The following is a 19233-nucleotide window of genomic DNA, read 5'->3' as shown; positions in this document are numbered from 1 at the left end:
CAGGGTGTGCGGTCACCGGGGACTGCGGGGCCGTGAGCCCGCTGGAAGAGTGCGCGAGGGTCTGCGGGCGGGTGGGGCTCTGTCCTCTCTCCCAGGGCTCCTACCGTGGCCCCCCCCAACCCCGGCCCCCCAGGACCCAGGTCACAGTGGGCTGAAGGAGCCCAAGCATGCCAGGCAGGGACTTTCAAACACACATCTCCACACGGTGGCACTCCAAGAGATCAAAATGCATTTAATGTGGTCTAGTCTCGTGGCCTATGTCTTTAGATACCGCTATGTATTGAAAATAACATGAAAATTCTCCAGTTTCACCATTTAAAATAGATTTGACATTCTATGACCTCACGCAGGGCAGACACCCCTGTGCAGGGGCCTCCTTCCCATCAGGCCCCTGCTCCCACCCCCCCGGCTCCCGCCGGGACCCTCGGGCAGGCAGGGACCGGGGGGGCACAGCACCAGCAGGGCACGGGGGGTGGCCACCATGTCCCAAGCAGCACGCGCAGGCGCGCACGTGGACACACCGCTTCCACGGACATTCGTGTGCACACACCCCTGGGACCTGCACACGCTCACATGTGCCCATACACACTGCCCGCAGCAGACAGGAACCAGCCCTGCTCGCAGAGCCCGGCACCACTGCCCCACAAATGTACACACGCACCTGCGTGTTCACGGGGACACACGCACCCATGCAGACGCCATCAGCAGGCTAGTGCTCAGCCACACATACCTTGTGCCCGCGGGCACGAAAGCCTCACGCAGGCACACACGTTGCACACGTTCCCGTGTGGACACAATCAGGGCAGAGGGCCAGCAGGACTGCCGCGTTCAGCTGTGCCGATGGCCGCAGCCGGTGTCCGTCCTGAGCGCTGCGTGCCCCGCCGGAGAGCCTGGCAAACATTACGCCAACGCCCGCATATAAAACACACACTCACACACGCGCGCCTTTCGGCAACAATACATAGAACTAGGTGTGTGTATATACACACGTACACACCACGTATATATCTCATCAGCCCAGACACACACACACAGGGAGCTCATCGCGGGCACACGTCTGTACGACAGTCCCACGAACTGGGAACCCACACGCTCGTGCACTCAGGCAAAGCCGTAATTGCACACATTTGCTTGAACAGGGATGACGGTGATTGCACATGTGAATCCACACACTTGGTGCTCACACACCCACACACGCACCCCCCCAGCACGGCCCCTTTCCCACATAAGCAGCTCAGTGTCTCAGGGAGGAGGGCCCCAGAGGCCACGGTCTTGGCCCGCTCCAACCTCCACACCTCCTGGTTCAGGCTGTCAAGAAACTTCTTGGAAATCCCAGTGCCTGGGAAGGCGAGGGTGGGAGTAGATGGGTACACACACCCGCACACGCACATACACGTGCGCACGCACGCACATACATGGGCAACCCCCCCCAATCCAGCACACACTCCCCAGGGACAACAGAATCCTTGGTCTGCGCACACACAGCTCCTCCCATCCACCCTCCCGTTTCAAGTGCACTAAAGAGGGAGACTATTTTGGTCTTTAGCACAAGCAATAAATAAATAAATAAATACAGGGAAGGAAAAAAAGAGGGCAGAAGAGTTTGAAAACGCAGCATCTGCCTTTGGCGAGAGATGAAAGGCAGCTCAGGGTGCTCTCCCGCAGGGTCTGGGGCTGAACCATCCAGCGTGGGCCTGGGGGGCACACAGGCCTGAGAGGAGGTGCACCAAGCCACCGAGGCAGCATGGGCCTTGGGGGACCCAGAGTCCCTGGGCTCTGCTCTGGATGGTGGCAGTGGAACCCTGGCCCACCCAGCTCCGGAAGGATCTCCGGCTGCCGGGCAGAGCGGAACACAGGCCCCTATGCCAGCCCCAGGTCACTGGGGCCGCCTCATCCCTCCCTGGCTCAGCCTGACAAGCTGGGTGGGGGTGGGCAGGTCAGCCCTCCCGCATCAACGCTACCCCTGCTCCCTCAGAGCTAAAACGGAGAGAGCCAACCAGGCTGAGGACTGGAAGGCAGGCCCTGGGCTGGGAAGGAGCTGAGGCCCCTCCAGCAGATCCTGAGACGAAAGAGCTGCTTCCACTGTCCGAACCATCCCAGCCAGAACTGAGGCCGGGGCAGGATGCTGGCAGTCACACATCCCTCGGGGTATGGGACCATGGTGTTTGTGGGTATGAGAGCTCATGCCCAGACCCTCCAAGGCCTCTGACCTCTGGCCAGGTCTCCAGCTGCCTTGGGGGTTGGTGGAGGAGGAGGGGAGAGGCAAGAACCCCACCCCAGGCCCCTGGCCTCTCCCTGCCTCCCAAGACCCACCCACCCCCTGCGTGACCTTGCACTCTGCCTCAGTTTCCCCACTTGGGCCAGAGTCCTGGGTGCCTAGCTGTCTTGGAGGGCACGGGTCGGAGTGGCCTAGGCCGGCAGGCTGGGGAGACACGTGTGGGCTTTCTAATTAAGGACTTCCTTACAGGCCGGGTCATTTGAGAGGACAAAATTCTTAGCTGTCCTGGGAAGGGCCTGGCCAGCTCCATGCCCGCCAGCTGCATCTTGTGCCAAGAACAAGCCCACACGGGGCAGCTCGTGGTCCAGGGGCCTGCTTCCGGGCCAGCAGAGCCGACAGCTCCAAACTTCTTCCTGATGAGGGTGCCTGGATGCAAGTGCCACTTGCAGTCATCTCGGCTGACAAGCGCACACCTCTTCTAAGGTCCCTCCTCTGCCATTCGGCTGGGGCAGCCCGGCTGGGAGCCACCCGCACTCGCCTGTGCTACCCCAGGGGCCGACAGTACCAGGACCGCCCGGCCTCTGAGACACGCAGGCTGGTGAGGACTTCACGGTGGAATCGGGGGCAGCTGGGAGGCCGGGCGAGTCCGATAAAAACAGAAACAACTGGGGCTGGCCCACCCGGGGTCTCTAAGGCACGACTCACACTGGGGTCCAGTGGGAATGGGGCCGATCTGCTTCCCTGGTTGTCTGGGAACCCGCCCTCCCTTCCCACAGAGCCATCTACTCCAATATTTTCCAAGCGTCCCTCACTGTAGAAGGGGCTATTGGGCAGAAAAGGAGAGAGAAGGAAAACAGGAAAATCTGGTGTGTGTTTGGGGGGGTGGTGAGCGGGCCCTCCACGGCAGGCAGGTCCCATATCCAGCCCTGAGACGCACCTCTAAGGTACAAAAAGTCAAACTCAAAAAGTTCAAACTAGTTTTTTCCCAGCCCCTACCCCCACCTCTATGACTCTGGAAAGCTTTTATTATGATCATTAACATGGTCTCGGTTTCTCTATCACAAACACCATCTAATCTGCCCGTGAGCAGAAGGAACCACGGATGAGCCCCGAGCTTGCACGCACAGCTGCGTCACCCGGCGCACACCCAGCCTTCACAGAGGAGAGGCCTGTCCAGCCTCGGGGAACCTCGTGGAGCCCCCGTCGAACGGCCTGCACCTTGGCAGACCAGTGGAATTCCAACTGTCCGTTTTTATAACCCCCACAAATTAATTTTTTTTTTGTCAATCATGTGTTAACTTTTTTTTTTTTGTAAACAGTCTTACTCAAGCTAAGGTTGAGAAAGCCAAAACCGGTGTTTCTCCCCAAGTTAAAAACCAGCGAGATGCGCTGCAGCCGGCCAGCCTTCACCCACAGAGGCTGGATGGCTGTCGAGCCACCTCCGGGCAGGCTGCAGTTCTATCCTCAGGCAGAAGCCCCTGGCTCCTGGCCCGGACCCCAAGAGGCCCCCTCCCTGCCCCTGCACCTGCTCCGGCCTCTGAGGCCAGGGGCGGCCCACTTTGGCCGCCCACTCTCCCGCCAACCTTACCAGGCCACTGTGAAGAAACATAAAACATCTAAAACGCTACTGAGTCTGCAACCGGGGCACCTGGCCCGTTCTGCTCCAAGCCAGGGCCCTCGCGGGACGCCGGGCCTCTCCCTGGCGGGGCGGATGCTGCACCTTGGCCCATGGAGGCTCAGATCTCCGACTCCCGTCTGTAAGGCCGCTGCTCGAGGCTGCCACCAGCAGCCTGGGGTCTGTCAAAGTCATGCCGGGCCTGGGGGCTGCGGCCGTCCTGGTCTCCATCGGCCTCGTCCTCCTCATCGCGGCTCAGGAAGGCCAGCTCGTTCTCGTAACAGAAGGAGTTGGCACTGGGCAGCAGGAATTTGTTCTCCACCAGGTCCTTGGCGCTGCAGCGGGGTGTGGAGGGCACCTCGTAGGTCTTATGGAAGTGGGAGTAGTCGATCTTGTACTGGTTCTTCTCCTCGAAGAGGACAGGCTCAAAGCGGTGGCCCCACAGGATCTCGTTGGCCAGGTAGGAGCTGCGGGCCTGCGTGGTCATGGCCGTGGCCTCCACCATGCCCTCCAGGATGACCACGATCTCGAAATCATCCGTCTCCAGGTCCTGCCGGCTGATGCCAAACAGCGGGCTGGCCTCATCGATCTCATGCAGGATGGTGATGGGGGACACGAGGAAGATGCGGTCAAGGCCCTTGTCGAAGCCGACGTCGATGTCGATCTGGTCCAGTGGGATGTACTCGCCCTCCTCAGTGACCCGCGGCTTGATGAGCTGGGCCCGCACGTGGGCCTCCACGATGTGGCTCTTGCGCAGGTTGCCCACGCGCCACATGAGGCAGAGCTTGCCATCGCGCAGGGCCACCACGGCATTGTGACTGAACAGCAGGGTCTGCGCCCGCTTCTTGGGCCGAGCCATCTTGGCCATGATGGCGCCAATCATGAAGGAGTCGATGATGCAGCCCACGATGGACTGCGCCACCACCATGAAGACGGCCACCGGGCACTCCTCCGTCACGCAGCGCAGCCCGTAGCCGATGGTGGTCTGCGTCTCGATGGAGAAGAGGAAGGCTGCCATGAAGCCGTGCACCTGCATCACGCAGGGCGTGCGGCCGCGGCCCTCGGCCGGCTCCAGGTCGCCGTGGGCCACGGCGATGACCCAGAAGATGACACCGAACAGGAGCCAGGAGGCAAGGAAGGCCAGCGAGAAGATGAGCAGCATGTAGCGCCAGCGGATGTCCACGCAGGTGGTGAACATGTCAGCCAGGTAGCGCTGCGACTTCTCGTCCATGTTGGCGAACTCGATGTTGCACTGGCCGTTCTTCTTGACGAAGCGGTTTCGGCCCCGGCGCCGCGTGTGCACCTTGCCGTTGCCGAAGCCGTTGGCGCCCGACATGGTGACCAGGTGCAGCCCGTCCTCCTCCGATGACACGATACTGTAGGGGTTGGTCCTGCTGGCCGAGGTCATCCCGGGGATGGGGGGGCCCTGGCTCGCCCCTGGGCCGGCTCTGCGGGGGGCGGCTCCTGCAACAGAGAAGACAGAGGGGCTGGCGGAGCAGGCCACCCCTGGCCCAGGCTTCTGCCCCCACCCAGAGCCCTGGGATGTGGCCGGCGGCCGCCTGCGCCCTCACTCACCCCCAACCGAGCTCTCCAGCTTCCCTCCTCAGCCAGCTGCTCACCCTCCTTCTTGGCTTGGAAAACTGACACTCGATCCTCCCAGGAGATCTGGCCAAAAACCTTGGATTCATCCTCAACCCATCTTAGCCCTACCCCAAAGCCTCTGCTTCCGAAGTATATTTAGGATCCTACCTCTTCTCCCACCCTCATGGCCTGAGTCCCCATCATCACCCACCTGGACCAGCATGGCGGCCGCCTCGCCAACCTCCGTGCTCCTGCCCCCACCCCAGTCCAGAGGCAGCCAGGGGGAGCCTGTCCATCCTCTGCTCAAAGCCGGTCTCTGCTGGCACCTGCGAGGCCTGCGTGAGTGGAGTCCGGGCACCCTCGGATGTCACCTCCAGGCTCCTCCTCGCTCGCCTCGCTGCAGCTCCCAGCCTCCGCGCTGTTCCTCAGGCCTGTCCCGCACACTCTCCACCCGGACATCCTCCCACTGCATCACCTCCTTCAGTCCTTGGCCTCCATGCCACAGAAGCATCTTCCTGCACCCATGGGAGACTGTAACCCCTCCCCCAGGTCGTCACTGTAACCCCAAAGCACCGACTTCTGACCTAACAATGTGGTAATAGTAACGGGAAGGCCATGCACGGGGCTGCGCTCACCCGCCATTCCCACCATGAGACCACTGGTCACCAGAGCGTTGTGAGTTCCCTGTTTGGTTCACTGCTGTCTCACCCCCAGGGCTTCGAACAGAGCCTGGCCCCGAAGACACCCTGTAGATGCTCAAGTGCTCTGCCCCGAGGCACCCACTCTCAGCACCCATACACCACGCCCCCTGCCTCCCCATCAGTAGCTAGGAGGGGGTCCATGATTCAGGGCCCAGAGGGATCACTGACTGACCCCAGCCCAGGGACCTCCCCCTTGCTGCCTTTCTCACCTGTAATGACAGCACGTAGGGAGCACTCAGGAGCGTCTCCGTCCTTGGCCCAGCCAGGGGAGCACTCGGTGGGCTTGGCGCACACACGCACGCACGCACTCACACACACCAAGCAGTCTCAGGCATGTCCCACGGCGTAACACCCACAGCCGGACAAACACTGTTCTCCTGGCCCGTAGCACAGGTTCAGCCCCCAGACAGGCCGGCAGCTGCCCCTCCCCCAGCGCCCCGCTGGCTCCGGCCTGGCCTGTTGGTGCCAGGCTGAGGCATCTACAGGCCAGAGGCCATGGTGCCGCCTGGCCCTATGGGCACTGAGGCCATCTGGCCATTAGCATCAGGCCTGCAAGTGCTCAGGCCCTCAGCCTGGCTCAGCGGGGCTGGGCTGGAAGGAGGGGGATAACCCCCGGCCGGCAGGCCTGGCCAGGGCGCTGACAAATTGGGCATATTCCTCCCCACCAATGAGGACCCCATCCACCCTTAATACCCACCTGGTCACACTAGGAGGCCAGTGTTAAACGAGGCTGGGAGCCCTTGAGTGCCCAGAAGACAATGAAGCCCCAGGTAAGGAGGTCCAAGGGCAGCCGGGCCAGAGGCAGAGAGGCAGGTGACCGGGCACCCACCAGAGACCCAGACACTGGAAGTGACACAGCCAGGAGGAGGCAACACTGGGATTTAGCCCCGGTCTGTGTGACCAGGTGCAGCCAGGGCCTCGGAGGGAGCATGACATCTGACCTCTGCTTCAAACACCTGGGAGACAGGTGCGGGAGAAGTCCGCATGAGCAGCCAGGCTGCAAACCCCTCCTAGGGTCTGTCTCCGTTGCCAGGTGCTTCTGGCTCCCCAGAGCTGGCACGTATATAACAGTCATGGCTCTTCCTGCCCACTCCTCAAAGTGCAGAGACAGCAGGCCACACACATCAGCGAACGGTCTTAGATTCTCCGCTCAAAACCCCAAGAAGGTGGCTACTGTCATTACCTCTACTCTGAACGGAGATCCCGAGAGGTTAAGTGACTTCCCCAAGGCCACATAGCCAGTAAGCAGGAGAGCTGAAATTCGAACCAGTTTGTCTGATGCGAGGTCTCCTGCCTTGGGGACTTCAGGCTCTGCGGGGGCCTCTTTTCGCACTGCCATCCTCCCCCCACCGCTACTCCAGCTGACCACCTCACCATGGGTCTGAGGTGCCGAGGCCTGGGGCTGTAATGGTGGGCGCTGCTTCCGCCCAGGCCAGGAGGCAGGGAGCCGGCCGTTGTGGGGGCCCCGAGTACTGCGCCGAGAAGATGGCTCAGCCCCAGATTCCTGGACCCTCCAGGCAGAGGTGGCCAGGACCCGGGTACTTAGATGCCGGCGGGAGGCCACTGGACCGCAGAGGGCGGGTTTATGTGGCCCGGAGGCCTTGAGGGACGTCCAGCGGGTCATGGCTGCTCCAACTGGGGCTCTGAGCAGCTCGAGGCCTGCAAGGGACAGAATCGGAAGACTCAAAGGCCAGAGAGCCCAGCCTGGCATGCTGCTCCCACCAACTGGGGAGCCTCGCACCCGGCCAGCTCCCAGGCCAGTAAGGGAGCTACAGTGTCTCCTGGTGTGTCTGCCTGGGCTGGGTACCTGGGACCTGCCCAGACTGTGTCACACAGGCTTGGGAAACCCCTCTTCTGCTGATGTTCCTCCCCAGACCACACAGAGAAAATCAACAAGGTCACGTTCACACCTTGCTCCCGTTTCTCAGCTAGAAACTGAGAGTATGAGCAGAGTCACTGTCCAAAGTGACCCAGAAACTAAGGATTAGAGATAGAGCTGGAGCTCCAGGTATCAGTCCAGTCCTCAGCTTCCTGTGGCCCCATTCTGCCCTGTGTGTGCGTGTGTGTGCGTGTGTGTACGTGTGTGTGTGTGTGTGTGTGTGTGTGTGTGTGTGATGTCAGGGGTGTGGGGAGCCTCTCCCAGGCTCTTGGTGAATGCATCACCACAAAGAAAGATCTAGAAGAGGACCCATGAGTAGAAACCCCAGCACCACAAACTTGCCAAACATCCCAAGTGCACTCCGTGGACACAAACACAGGTGTGGCAAGAAGGTCATGCAGCTCTGGAGTCTGTAAAGACTCGACTGAAGAAATGTGCCAATATCCTCAACCAGGGATACTCAGGCCTGTTTGACTCTTGCTCAATGGATGCGTATAGTTAGATCAGATAAGAAATGCTATAGATTTGTTTTGCGAGAAGAGCCCTCAGCAAGTAAGGAGGCCGGCTCCCCATTTCATAGATTTGAGACTTGTCCCAGGTCACAAAGTAACTCGGGGGCTTGGATGAGACAGTAAAGTCAACAGCTGGTATCACTGTTGGCAGATGCCCAGGTCGGCCAGTGGGGATCCCAGGTGTTGTCTGGAGGGGACCGGGAGGGAGGCCCCGGGGTGCGCTACCTGAGCTAGACGAGGTGACTTCGGCACGGAAGGCGGGGGGTGAAGCAAGTCCAGCAGACAGAGAAGGGGTGGTGGAGAGCACAGACCCACACGCCTCCGAGAGATGGAGAAGCTGTCCCCAGCCCTGCTGTCTCTTGAGCCCACTTCCCTACCGGCCACAGCCCTGTGGACACAGACAGACTCCAGGCCACCAGGGCGTTCAGGGCATGACAGGGCCTGGACTGGGAGCTTTTAGAGAGGCAGCTACCACATGACCCAACGGTGGGGCCCAAAAGTCACCAGGAGGTGCCTCCGGATGGAGCAGGACACCGCATGGCCCGTCCCGAGGCTCTGGGCACCTCAGGTTTCAGTGACATCCGGGAGGGAAAGAGGGCAAGGCGGGGGCCCTCAGTCTCAGATGTCAAGAAAACACTAACTACAAGAGCAGGAGGGGTTCAAGCCCCCCCCACCCCGGCCTTTCCGCCGGCCAGAGTGCTTTCAGAGTCAGGAGTAGAGTGATCAATCCCTGCTGCGTGCTCACTCCATGCCCAGCCGGGGTCTAAGAGCTCCAATGATCTCACTGAATCCCTTCAGCAACCTTATGACTATTATCCCCATTTTCCAGATGAGGAAACTGAAGCTCAGGAAGACTGAGTCACTGGCCCAGGGTCACACGGCCACTAAGCCGCAAGTTCCCAGTCTAGAGGGTGGGAGAAAAACCGACCCCCATTACCCCCAGGCCCCAGGGCCAGACCGCAGGCCTGAGACTGAGTGCCCGTCTCAGTCCTTCAGGCCCTGGCAGCACCGCGTGGCGATAAGACAGACGGACAGACAGCCAGGGTGGGGGTTGCCGAACATGTTGGCACACCACAGGCCCGAGAGGAGGCCAAGAGTTGGCGTGGAGGGGAGATGGAGGGCTGGGGGCACTATTTCCATTCTCACAATGGGGAAGAAGATGACAATCCCCTTTGCCCCTTCCACGCCAACTTCCCCTCCCCAGTGTGCAGACGCCCTTTGCCCACACCACGGCCTGCACACAGTCTGGGTCAACACAGTGCAGGTTTTCTGTGCAAAGCCCATGCTGGGAGCGAGGAGAGAAACAGCCAGGACACAGTAGTAGGACGCCGCAGATGTGCCCCCGGCCCTCCCCGCCTCAGGGCCCGCCCGCTCCATTTCCCGCCACTAACCCTAGTCTTTCCGCCCCACAGCTCTCTCCAGCCGCCGGCTCGCACTCGGCTCACGCAGCACCCAGGCCAGGGAACCAATGCCCCAGAGCAGCTTTCCTTGAGGGGCAGCCCCCACCCCCGACAGGCCTGGTCTGTGCTCCCTCCCCAGACCCGAGCCTCCTCTCCCGGATGTCCCGCAGCACCACGTGGTCAGTATGGCTCCTCCTCTTCTCCCAAACCTCAGCCCTCTGCCCATTCCCCTCTCCCTCCTCCCCCTCCTCCTCCCCCTCTTCCTCCTTTCTTCCTTCTCCGTCCTCCCATCCCCCTCCTCCTGCCCCTCCTCATCCTCACCCTCCCCTCCTGTCCCTCCTCATAGAGCCATTTGGCAACCTGACCACTTCCCCAGTTGCCTGAGCCAGAAGCCTGGTCTCCTCTCTCTCCTTCAGCCTCCATACCCACTCCCTCACCAGGTCCTATGTGGTTTGACTCCTGATTTCTCAAAGCTGTCCACCATTTCCTGACCTATGTCCTCCCTCCTGTCCAGGCCACTCCTATCTGGACACAGCAACAGGCCTCTACTGGGCTGTGCTGTGGCACCCCTCTGCCCCATGGGGTCTGACCCCCAAATCACAGCTAAAGTGAATCTTTATAATCCTCCCATCTGTCAGGGATCAGCTGAAGGCCACCACTCCCACAGAACCCTTTGGGATCCTCTGGCCCTGGGCTTTTCCTGTTATGGCCAGAAGCGACTTTCTACCTTAAGTGAGAGTTGAGCTTGCCCAGGCCCCATCTCTGGCCAACCTCAGACGTCCAGAGAGGCTGGTACAGGCCTGGCACAGAGGGAACACCCAAGAAATGCTCACTGACCAGACAAAAGGATGAGGGACTATGCAGCGGAGTAGGAGATGGATGAGGAACACGATGGATTGATGTATGAGGTGAGAGATGTATGCACAGGTGGGTGGTTGAGCGCACGATGAATAAATGGGACTGATGGATGGATGGGTGGATGGGTGGCAGCCAGAAAGATGAATGGGTTAGGTGGATAGAAAATAATTCGATGAATTGGGTGGATGGATTAGTAGGTGGATGAAGAGATGGATAGATGGATGGATGGGTCGGTGGGCAGACAGATGGATGACTAGATGGATGGATGGTGGATGGCAGGACAGATGGGTATTTGGGTGCATGGATGAATGGCTGGGATGGTGGGTGAATGGTTGGGAAATGGGTGAATACATGGAAGGAAAGATGGCTGGATGCATTGGGTAGGGGACTGGACAGATAGGCAGATGGCAGACGGTTGGGGGGATGTGTGGAGCTAGTGGGTGCACGATGGGTGACTGAGAGGCTGGAGAGGTGAGTGGATAGGTAAGTAGACAGATAAGTGTTTGGTTGCATGGATGACTAGATGGATAGATGTACATCAGTGACCTTCATCTTACCTCTTGAATGCTATCTTCTAAGTAACGGTGCTGAGCGGGCAAGTGGCTGTCTTCAAGGCTGTGTCAGCAGTGGTTGCCATTTCCCAGACCCCAGCTGGAGAGGAATCGGTCGCTAGAAGACCCTAAAGTTAACAGAGCAAAGCCAAGTTACTGTAGATGAGGCTGCTCTCCTCACAAGGGCTCCAAAGTCGGAAATTTCCACCTAAACCCACATTTCTGCTGCTTCCCTCGGGGTCCCGTGAGAGGTGGAAGAGGCCTCCAGCCCAAACCCCTGATACCTACACGTGCGCAGCTTGTGAGTCTGTCTATAAAACTATTCAGAAGCAAAGAAGGGCAGAACAAGATGGGTCCCCAGAGAAAATAACAGCTGATAATTACGGAGTGCCTACCGACTGCAGACACTGCGGTAGGTGTTTTACGGACATCAGCTCATGTAATCCTCACAACAACCCCCCAAGGTTGGAACTATTGCTGTTCTCATTCCAGAGAGGTAGGCAGTTTGGGAATGTTCCTAAGGTCACAGAGGAACTCAGGTCCCTAACCTAGGCTCCTAGCCACCACCTGCAGAGCCTTCCCAATGCCAACCACGGGGTTCAAGTGTGGATGGACAGAAGGACAGACGGATGGATGGATCATGGATAGATGGATGAATTATGGTTAGGTAGGTGGGTGTGTGGACGGCTGGATGGCTGGATTATGGATGGATGAGTGGGTAGATTATGGGTGGGTGAGTGGGTGGATTACCAATGGGTGGGTGGGTGTGTGGGTCGATTATAGATGGACGGATGGATGGGTGGGTATCTGGATGGGTGGGTGACAGGCAGATGGATGAGTGGGTGGGGAGATGAGCAAGTGAACAAACGGATGGGTGGATGGATGAAGCAGTTGGGTGAACGGGATAGATGAATAGACAGATAAATGGGTGGATAAATGTGTGTATGGATGGGTGCACGTCGGTAACTTCTCAGACACTTGCCTTGGGCATACACGCATCCTATGCGGTCCCAGCAACCCATAAGCCTCACTTTTCCCGCTGTCAAAGGGGCCCCTGCTTTTCTCCCCAGCGTGCTGTGGGGATCGGAGGACAGTGTGGCAGGAAGGTGCTCCATGAGTTTCCAGAGGCAAGCCGACTTGAGAGGCCCTTCTCACCTTCCCCCACCTCTCGGCCACTGAGGCCACAGAGTCCCACCCCTTCACAGCTGAGCTGGCTGCCATCCACTGTCGCACTGGCTTCTCTGGCTGGGATCAAGGGAACTGTGGGTGAGTCACCCCCACATCATAAGCCTCCTGGGGCAGGTGACAGTGGTGGGTTTAGAGGCACACAGACCGGGGTTCAAATCCTCTGCCAGTCACAAGCTGTGAGAGCTTGGGTGACTCACTTCCCCTTTCTGGGCCTCTGCTTACTCCATGAGGGAATGTCCTGCTGGTCCCTCTTCTCCTTCCAGGCTCTTACCTCAAAACTCCCAGTCCTCAGCCCCCTGCTCCCCCATCCTTCATCACTCCCTGAGCAGCAGCTACGTGTCTGCAGGGTTCCTCTCTTAGCCCTGACACTCTCGAAGTGATGGGGAAACTGAGGCTCAGGGAGGCTCCATTGTAGACCCACATCACACGGCTGGGAATCTCCATGGCAAGGACTAGTGCCCAAGTCCCTGATCTCTGCCCTTCCCCCTGAATGGCCCTACACTGTGCCTGGCCCTGAGGGCTCAGCTCCTGACTTCAGTTATGCAACCTTCACAGCCTCACCCTGAGGGAACGATGCTTCTCCCGGCCGGACACGGAAATTGGGGCTCACAGAGGCTAAGTCACTTGCCCTGGGTCACCTGGAGCTGGAACTCCAAAAAAGGAGATGTCGCAGGGCAATGGGAGCCAAAGAAGTTTAGGGAGAAGGATGCAAGACAGTCTGCCCCACCCTACTTCCTGTTGGTCACTTGCCTGCCCCAGGCTCTCTCAGCCTGGTTTCTGATGCCCTGGGTCCTAAAGGGGCTTTCTCCAGACCCACAAATCCAATCACATGTGTTCTCACCTGTGAGGGGGGCACAAATTAGCTCCATTCTACAGAAACGGAGGCTCAGAGCAGAGAAGTGATTGGCCCAAGGTCACAAAGCCACTGAGTGAGTGGCAGTTTGGAGACAGGAACCCAGGTCTCTGGACACCCTGTCAGGTGCTCCCCCCTGCCACTCTGGGGTGCTCATAGCAGCCCATGATGGGAATTCAAACCTCTGAAGTTCTCCAAATGCTTTCCTGGGTCATGGGCACGGGCCCAGATACGAGAGGTTGGGGGGGTGGGGCGGGACTTGCACATAACATGGGAGCAGCCCGAGCCCAGACAGGCCAGACTGGCCCTCAGACTCCCAGCCAGCGAGGGCAGGGCCCGGACGGACACTGAAGCTGCCCCCCTCCCCCTGCCGGGGCCAGTGTGTTGGCCAAGGCTGGCGTTGGAACTGCCCGGGGACAGGGCAAGGCATTTCCCCTTCCTGAGGCCCAGCTTCCTTCTCCACAAAATGGGCTGGTGACGCCTGCCCAGCGGATGTGCCCGTGCCACTCAGCGTGCTGAGGGAGGTGCGCTCTGGGCACCGGGCCTGGAACAGCCACGCTCTGCGAAGAGGTAGCTGTCATCCTCACGGCCCACAGGCCTCCGCTGGGGTCAGGCCTCAGGGGGCCCGCGAGCCCCGATTCCCTAATCCAAGGCCCGGCTGACCCCCGCTCACGAAGGGCCCTTCCTGGGCCTCGGTCTCCTCATCTACAAAAGAGGTAGACCCCACCGACCTCAGGACACTGTCAGGGGAGTAAAGGGAAGCCCTGTCCCCGGTGCAGAGCCAGGGTAAGGGCCGGCCCCTCCTGGGTTCCCTGGAGGGCTCTCTTTCCGGCTCTGAGAGCAGACATGGGGATTCCCGACAGGATGGAAAAGTGGCATATGTATCCCTGGCCCTCCCACGCAGTCCCGTGGGGCCCTCTCCAAGTGCACCCCAAGAGGCAAGGAAGCAGGAGAAGCAGGAGCTTGGCTGCCTCCTTCGTCTGTGCCTCGACGGCTCTGGCCGGCAGGTAGGGCCCAGCAGATGCTGGCTGCAGCCGCCGCCGGCAGCCCGCAGGCCCCTCACGGCCCACGGCCTGGTGACACGGGCTGGGCACCCTGATCCCAGGGACTGGTTGGGCCAAATGGCCAGGGGAAGTGGACATCTGCCTTCTGAGCCCCAAGGTGAAGCCGGGGCAGGAGGTTCTGGCCCCCAGGATGGACGAGAGCTCATGCCAGACACTGGGGAATGTTTCAGAGGGTATTTTTATCTTGAGAACATCCTTCTAGAGCAGGTGGGGACAGGAGGGAGACAGGGTGTCCTTGGCCCCAGGCCTGTGGGAGTAGCCGAGGACAGAGGCCCCTGGGAGCTCTCTACTAGAGTGGCCATTACACACACTGCTCCGTCCCTAATCTCCCGGCCCAGGAGCACATGGGACCTAAAGGGTCTTAGGGGTTTCATGGGCTCCCAGCTCCGCCCCAGTGAGAGCTCTCACTCACTGTGTGACCTGGGGCAGGTGTCTGTCCCTCTCTGGGCCTCCCTCTTGCAGTCAACCTTTCCTGAAGGTCTGCTCGTGCCGGGCTCAGATGGGCACCAGTGACTTGGATGGACCAGCAAATGTCTGCCCCCGTGGGGCACCCTGCCAAGCAAGGGAGACAGTGAGTAAACCAGCAATCACAACAAGGCTGGATCAGAGCCACGGTCAGAGCCCTCAGAGCCCAGGGGAGACGTCTAACACAGTCAGGGTTCAGGGGGGCTTCCTGGAAGGAGCAGCAGGAGAAAGCCCAGCCTGGGACGGACCACAGTGCCGTGAGGGGCACCTAGAGTCCCATGGATCGGGGTGCACATCGGACTCTGCTCCTCACACACTGGGCCTTGGGCACGGCTCTCCCTGCCTCTGAGCCTCCCTGTTCCTATCTACAACCCCAGGGCTGGCCTTTCCAAACCCAGCATTCCAGGATCCTAAGGGATTTGGGGCTGAGGAGGGTGTAGAGAGACAGGCGGGGACACACTTCATCACCCTACTAACAGAGAAGTGCCTGTGTGCATAGGCTCTGGGGCCAAGGCGTGACCCTGACAGATGAAGAAACTGAGGACCTGAGAGGCACCAGATATCATACTAACGACCTTGGACTTGATCCCAACGGCACTGAGGTGCCAGAAGGAAATTTGAAAGTATGAGCTCTGGGGCAAAATGGCCTGGGTTTAAATCCTATCTCTGTCCCTTCCTGTGTGACCTTGGCCAAGTCATATAACCTCTCTGAGCCCATTTTCTGACCTGTAAAATGGGATTAGTAATGGTATCGATCTCATGGGGTTTCATCAAGTTAATACATGGAGATTGCCCAGCTGGAAATTTCCTGGTCCCCCATCGCCTCCCATCATCACATATCTGAGCCCCGACTCACTCTAGAGAGGGGGCATAGGTCCCTAGAGGGCCTGGGCTGGACCTCACTCCAGGCAGGAAGGAATGAACAGATAGAAAGAATGGGAAGGAACCCCAGGGGGAGGTACACAGTGAGCAAAGGCACCGTGGCCTCTATTTTTCTTAAATGTGTAATTTTTCAAGCTTCAACTTAACTGGAGTCTCAGACATTTCCTAAGCACCCAGCATGTTCACAGGAGAGCAAAGACCTGAGCCTGGGACAAGGAAGACCATGAAAGACAAGGCAGGAAAATTTACCAACATAAAAATATTTATGATGTATTTTATCAAAATCCATCATAAGCCAAAACAGTAAATGAAAACATTTCTTATAAAAAAGATTGGTGTGCTTAATATATAAAGAGTGCTTATAAATCAACAACAGAAAAGGACATGATAGGAATGAACACAGTGCTAGAGGTGGGCTCTCCACTGAAGATCATGTGACCCCCAGCAAGTGATGACTCAGGAACGTCCATACCTCAGAGCCTCAGCATGAGATGGCCCCTCACAGTGGAATGCTTTGAGCTGCCTTCCAGAACTCAAAGCATCCTTCAAGCACGAAGGATACCTCCTCTATAAAGCCTTCCAAGATTTCCCTGGGTCCCCTGTTGCTCCTTGCCGAGTCCTCACATGTCTTGGGCCCTGGAACAGAGTGCCTGGCTTTGGCTGCGTACCATTAAAGAATGTTCCCGGTGTCATACACAAGCATTTTTGACAGAGGAGTAAATAAGGCACAGAGAGGAGCATGGCCATGTCCAGGGTTACTCATCTATGAGCTGAGTCTAGGAGCCCGGTGTCCTTCCTCTGGTCTCTGTGCTCCAGGCACCTCCTCCCTCCAGAGCCCTCCAGACCTGTCTTGCATTTCTTCATAACAGGCTGGGCCCCATGTGGGGCCTGTCTAGGATAAGGCTGGGCAGGATCAGAGCCTGAGCCCCTGTCCCCAGTCCCCCCGTGACCAGCGCTCTGCTGGGGGGACACAGGGACAGCTGGTTCTCTTCCCTTTCTCTGCCTCCTCATTTGGTAAATCTGGCTTTATTTGGGGAACAAAAAATGCACTGGGAGGGCCTGACAGACCTCTGAGGGGCCTGCGGTTCCTTCTGGCATGGATGGGAGGCTGAGCTCAAGGATCAGGAGTCCAGGAAAATAGAGGGGGCTTTCTAGAAGAACCGTGCCTTCACTCTAGCTCAGGTCTGGGAGCACTGCCAAGGCCCTGGGCCTTCATCTGCTTACCAGAATCACACTTAACATTTACTCACTCACTCAGCAGGTATGTACTGAGCCTGTACTGTGTGCAGACAGGGTGCTCGGGGCCAACATCCACGTGGAGTAAGACAGACAAAAAAACATCTTGTGGGGGGACAGCAAGTAATTCGAGGCAAGGTGGGCACTATTCTAGAGGTCTTTCAGAAAATGGTGACATTTGACTTGAGAGCAGCACAAGGAGAGAACGTGGGAACAGTGTTCCTGAAGTGGGAACAGCAAGAATGAAGACCCTGAGGCTGGAATGTTGCTCCACGCGTTCAAGGAACTGGAGGGAGGGAAAGAGGGTGGGAGCTGAGTGTGCCAGGGAGAAGAGAGGAAGTGAGAGGGGACAGAAACAGCTCAGAAGGAGAGAGGACTCGGCCGGGGACACACAAGCAGCTGGATAGATGGGAGCACCTGGGCTTCTTCCTCATCTGCCAGTGGCAGTAATAACCCATGCCCCAGAAGTGGTGCTCAGAGCAAATGCTTCCCACCTCCTTGCCTTGCCACACGCCAGACCCCCTGCCCAATGCCCTTTCTTCCTCATTCTCCCTCAAACTCCTATGCATCCTTCAACACCCACTTCCAAGCCCCCACCCCAGTGCTTCCCTCTGTCCTTGATCAGACCATCCTGAGTGGCAACTACCTATCCCTCCCCGTCTCGCCGCCAGGCCAGGGGCCCCGTGAGGCCAGGGCCTGGGTCTGACTGCCCCGAGCATGGGGCCGGGTTCTGGAAGAGACTAAGGAGGGCAATGAGGACTGAGCCTCAGAAGGCATCCCCCGAATCTGCCCCTGTGACCCAGGAGTACCCTTGAGGCCCGCACCACAAGACCGCTTCAGTCTCAACTCATCATGGGACCTTGCCCTCTCTGGGCCTCAGTTTCCCCATCGGCCCAATGAGAGGTTCTTCTGGGTCTTATTCACTTTGTCTCAGGGAGAAGGCTGTGGCCTGAACGGGGGTCTCCCACCTCCTTCCCCTGCTAACTGCTCACAGCCGTGCGGTCCCGCAGAGAGCAGGGACCGGGCTCTCATCATCAGAGCCCCCTCTGAGCTCTGGGCAAGCCCACAGAGCCGGAAATGTCAGCTTTCTGCCGTGGCAGCAGGGGGGCTCCGGCCAAGCCTCGGGGTGTTGGGGGGTCCCCCCAGCTGGGAAACATCCCCATGCCTGCCTCCCCTTAGCACGTTCCAGCAGGTCCTACCCTGGGGCCCAAAAATGAAATCCAGGGCTCTCTGAACTCGATGGGAAAAACACATGAACGTCCCCTTTTCTCTCTGCAAAATGTACCGCTCCCTCGGCCACAGGTGGAGGCAGTGAAGGCCAGCAGCGGGGTGCTCGGCGCGGTCGGTCCTGGGGCCCCCAGAGCTCTCTCTATGGAAGGCGTCATGAAGCCAGAGCGTGCTGATGACCGGGCTGCACATTCTAACAGCACGTGTCCATGAACGGTCCCGTGTCTGCTTTCCTTTGCGGTCCTCTGTGGGCTCTGTCATGCGTTCAAAAATATCATCCCGAGCTCTCGAGGACATCAAAGGCATCCCCAGCCAGCCGGCGCGGGCCTGGGGCATCCCGTGTGACATGCTGGGGTGGCCTGGGCCAACTCGTTCGCTCAGTCATCCATCCATTCCACAGCCAGGTCTTCAGGGAGCACCGACTCCAGAGAGGCCCCGTACAAGGTGTGGTGTGAACGGGGTGAAAAGCCCCTGCCCCCCGGGTCCGTTCATCACGGGCAGGACGAGAGACAGGCATTTCAGAAGAAAAGGAACAAATGAAGACCGTTCAGGCCGCACCAAGGTCTGTCCAGCCACGTGGGGAGGTGCGGTCTGGCCGCCGGGAAGAAAGCCAGGCGTCCACAGGGAACAGCAAACGCACAGGCCGGAGGCGAGAAGGAGCTACTGTCCGGCGGAGGAGGGTCAGCTAGAGGGAAGGGGGCAAGATGAGGCCTGAGAGGACCTGGGCGGGGCCTCTGCCTGTGACCCACCTATGATGTCCCACGTCAAGCCCAGAGTCACCTGGGAGTCCTTCTGGGGTCCAGGCCAGGAACAGGGAAGAGTACTGACAGCATCGTCTTCCATGCATTCCCTTGTCTAGTCCTGGGTGAGGTGCAGGCTCTTCTTGGCCCAACGTCACGATGAGACTGAAGCTCAGGGTGGGAAGGGACCCATAGCTAGAGGGCAACCGACGTTCTGCCCCACAGCTGCCTGACCCCGACTTCACCATCACACACGCTTTTCC

At 58.9% G+C, this 19233-nt stretch overlaps 1 protein-coding gene across 2 annotated transcripts in view; it reads right to left on the bottom strand.

The window, feature by feature from the left end:
- Positions 1-211: 211 nt before the first annotated feature.
- KCNJ12 (potassium inwardly rectifying channel subfamily J member 12) overlaps positions 212-19233 on the bottom strand; it is a 44072-nt gene continuing 25050 nt past the window's right edge. Inside the window, exons 2-3 of one of the 2 annotated variants that reach the window (XM_036101857.2) lie at positions 11322-11443; positions 212-5297 (exon numbers count right to left, since the gene is read on the bottom strand). In XM_036101857.2, coding sequence (XP_035957750.1) covers positions 3955-5241 — 1287 coding nt within the window. In that variant the 5' untranslated portion in view covers positions 5242-5297; positions 11322-11443 and the 3' untranslated portion in view covers positions 212-3954. Of the gene's footprint in view, positions 5298-5625; positions 6570-11321; positions 11444-19233 lie in introns of those variants that run through there. The other variant, XM_078068017.1, reaches the window with a different exon arrangement.

The sequence above is a fragment of the Halichoerus grypus genome, chromosome 2 (assembly GCF_964656455.1).
Source record: "Halichoerus grypus chromosome 2, mHalGry1.hap1.1, whole genome shotgun sequence".
NCBI classification, from domain to species: domain Eukaryota; kingdom Metazoa; phylum Chordata; class Mammalia; order Carnivora; family Phocidae; genus Halichoerus; species Halichoerus grypus.
This window is presented reverse-complemented; position numbering and strand designations above follow the sequence as displayed.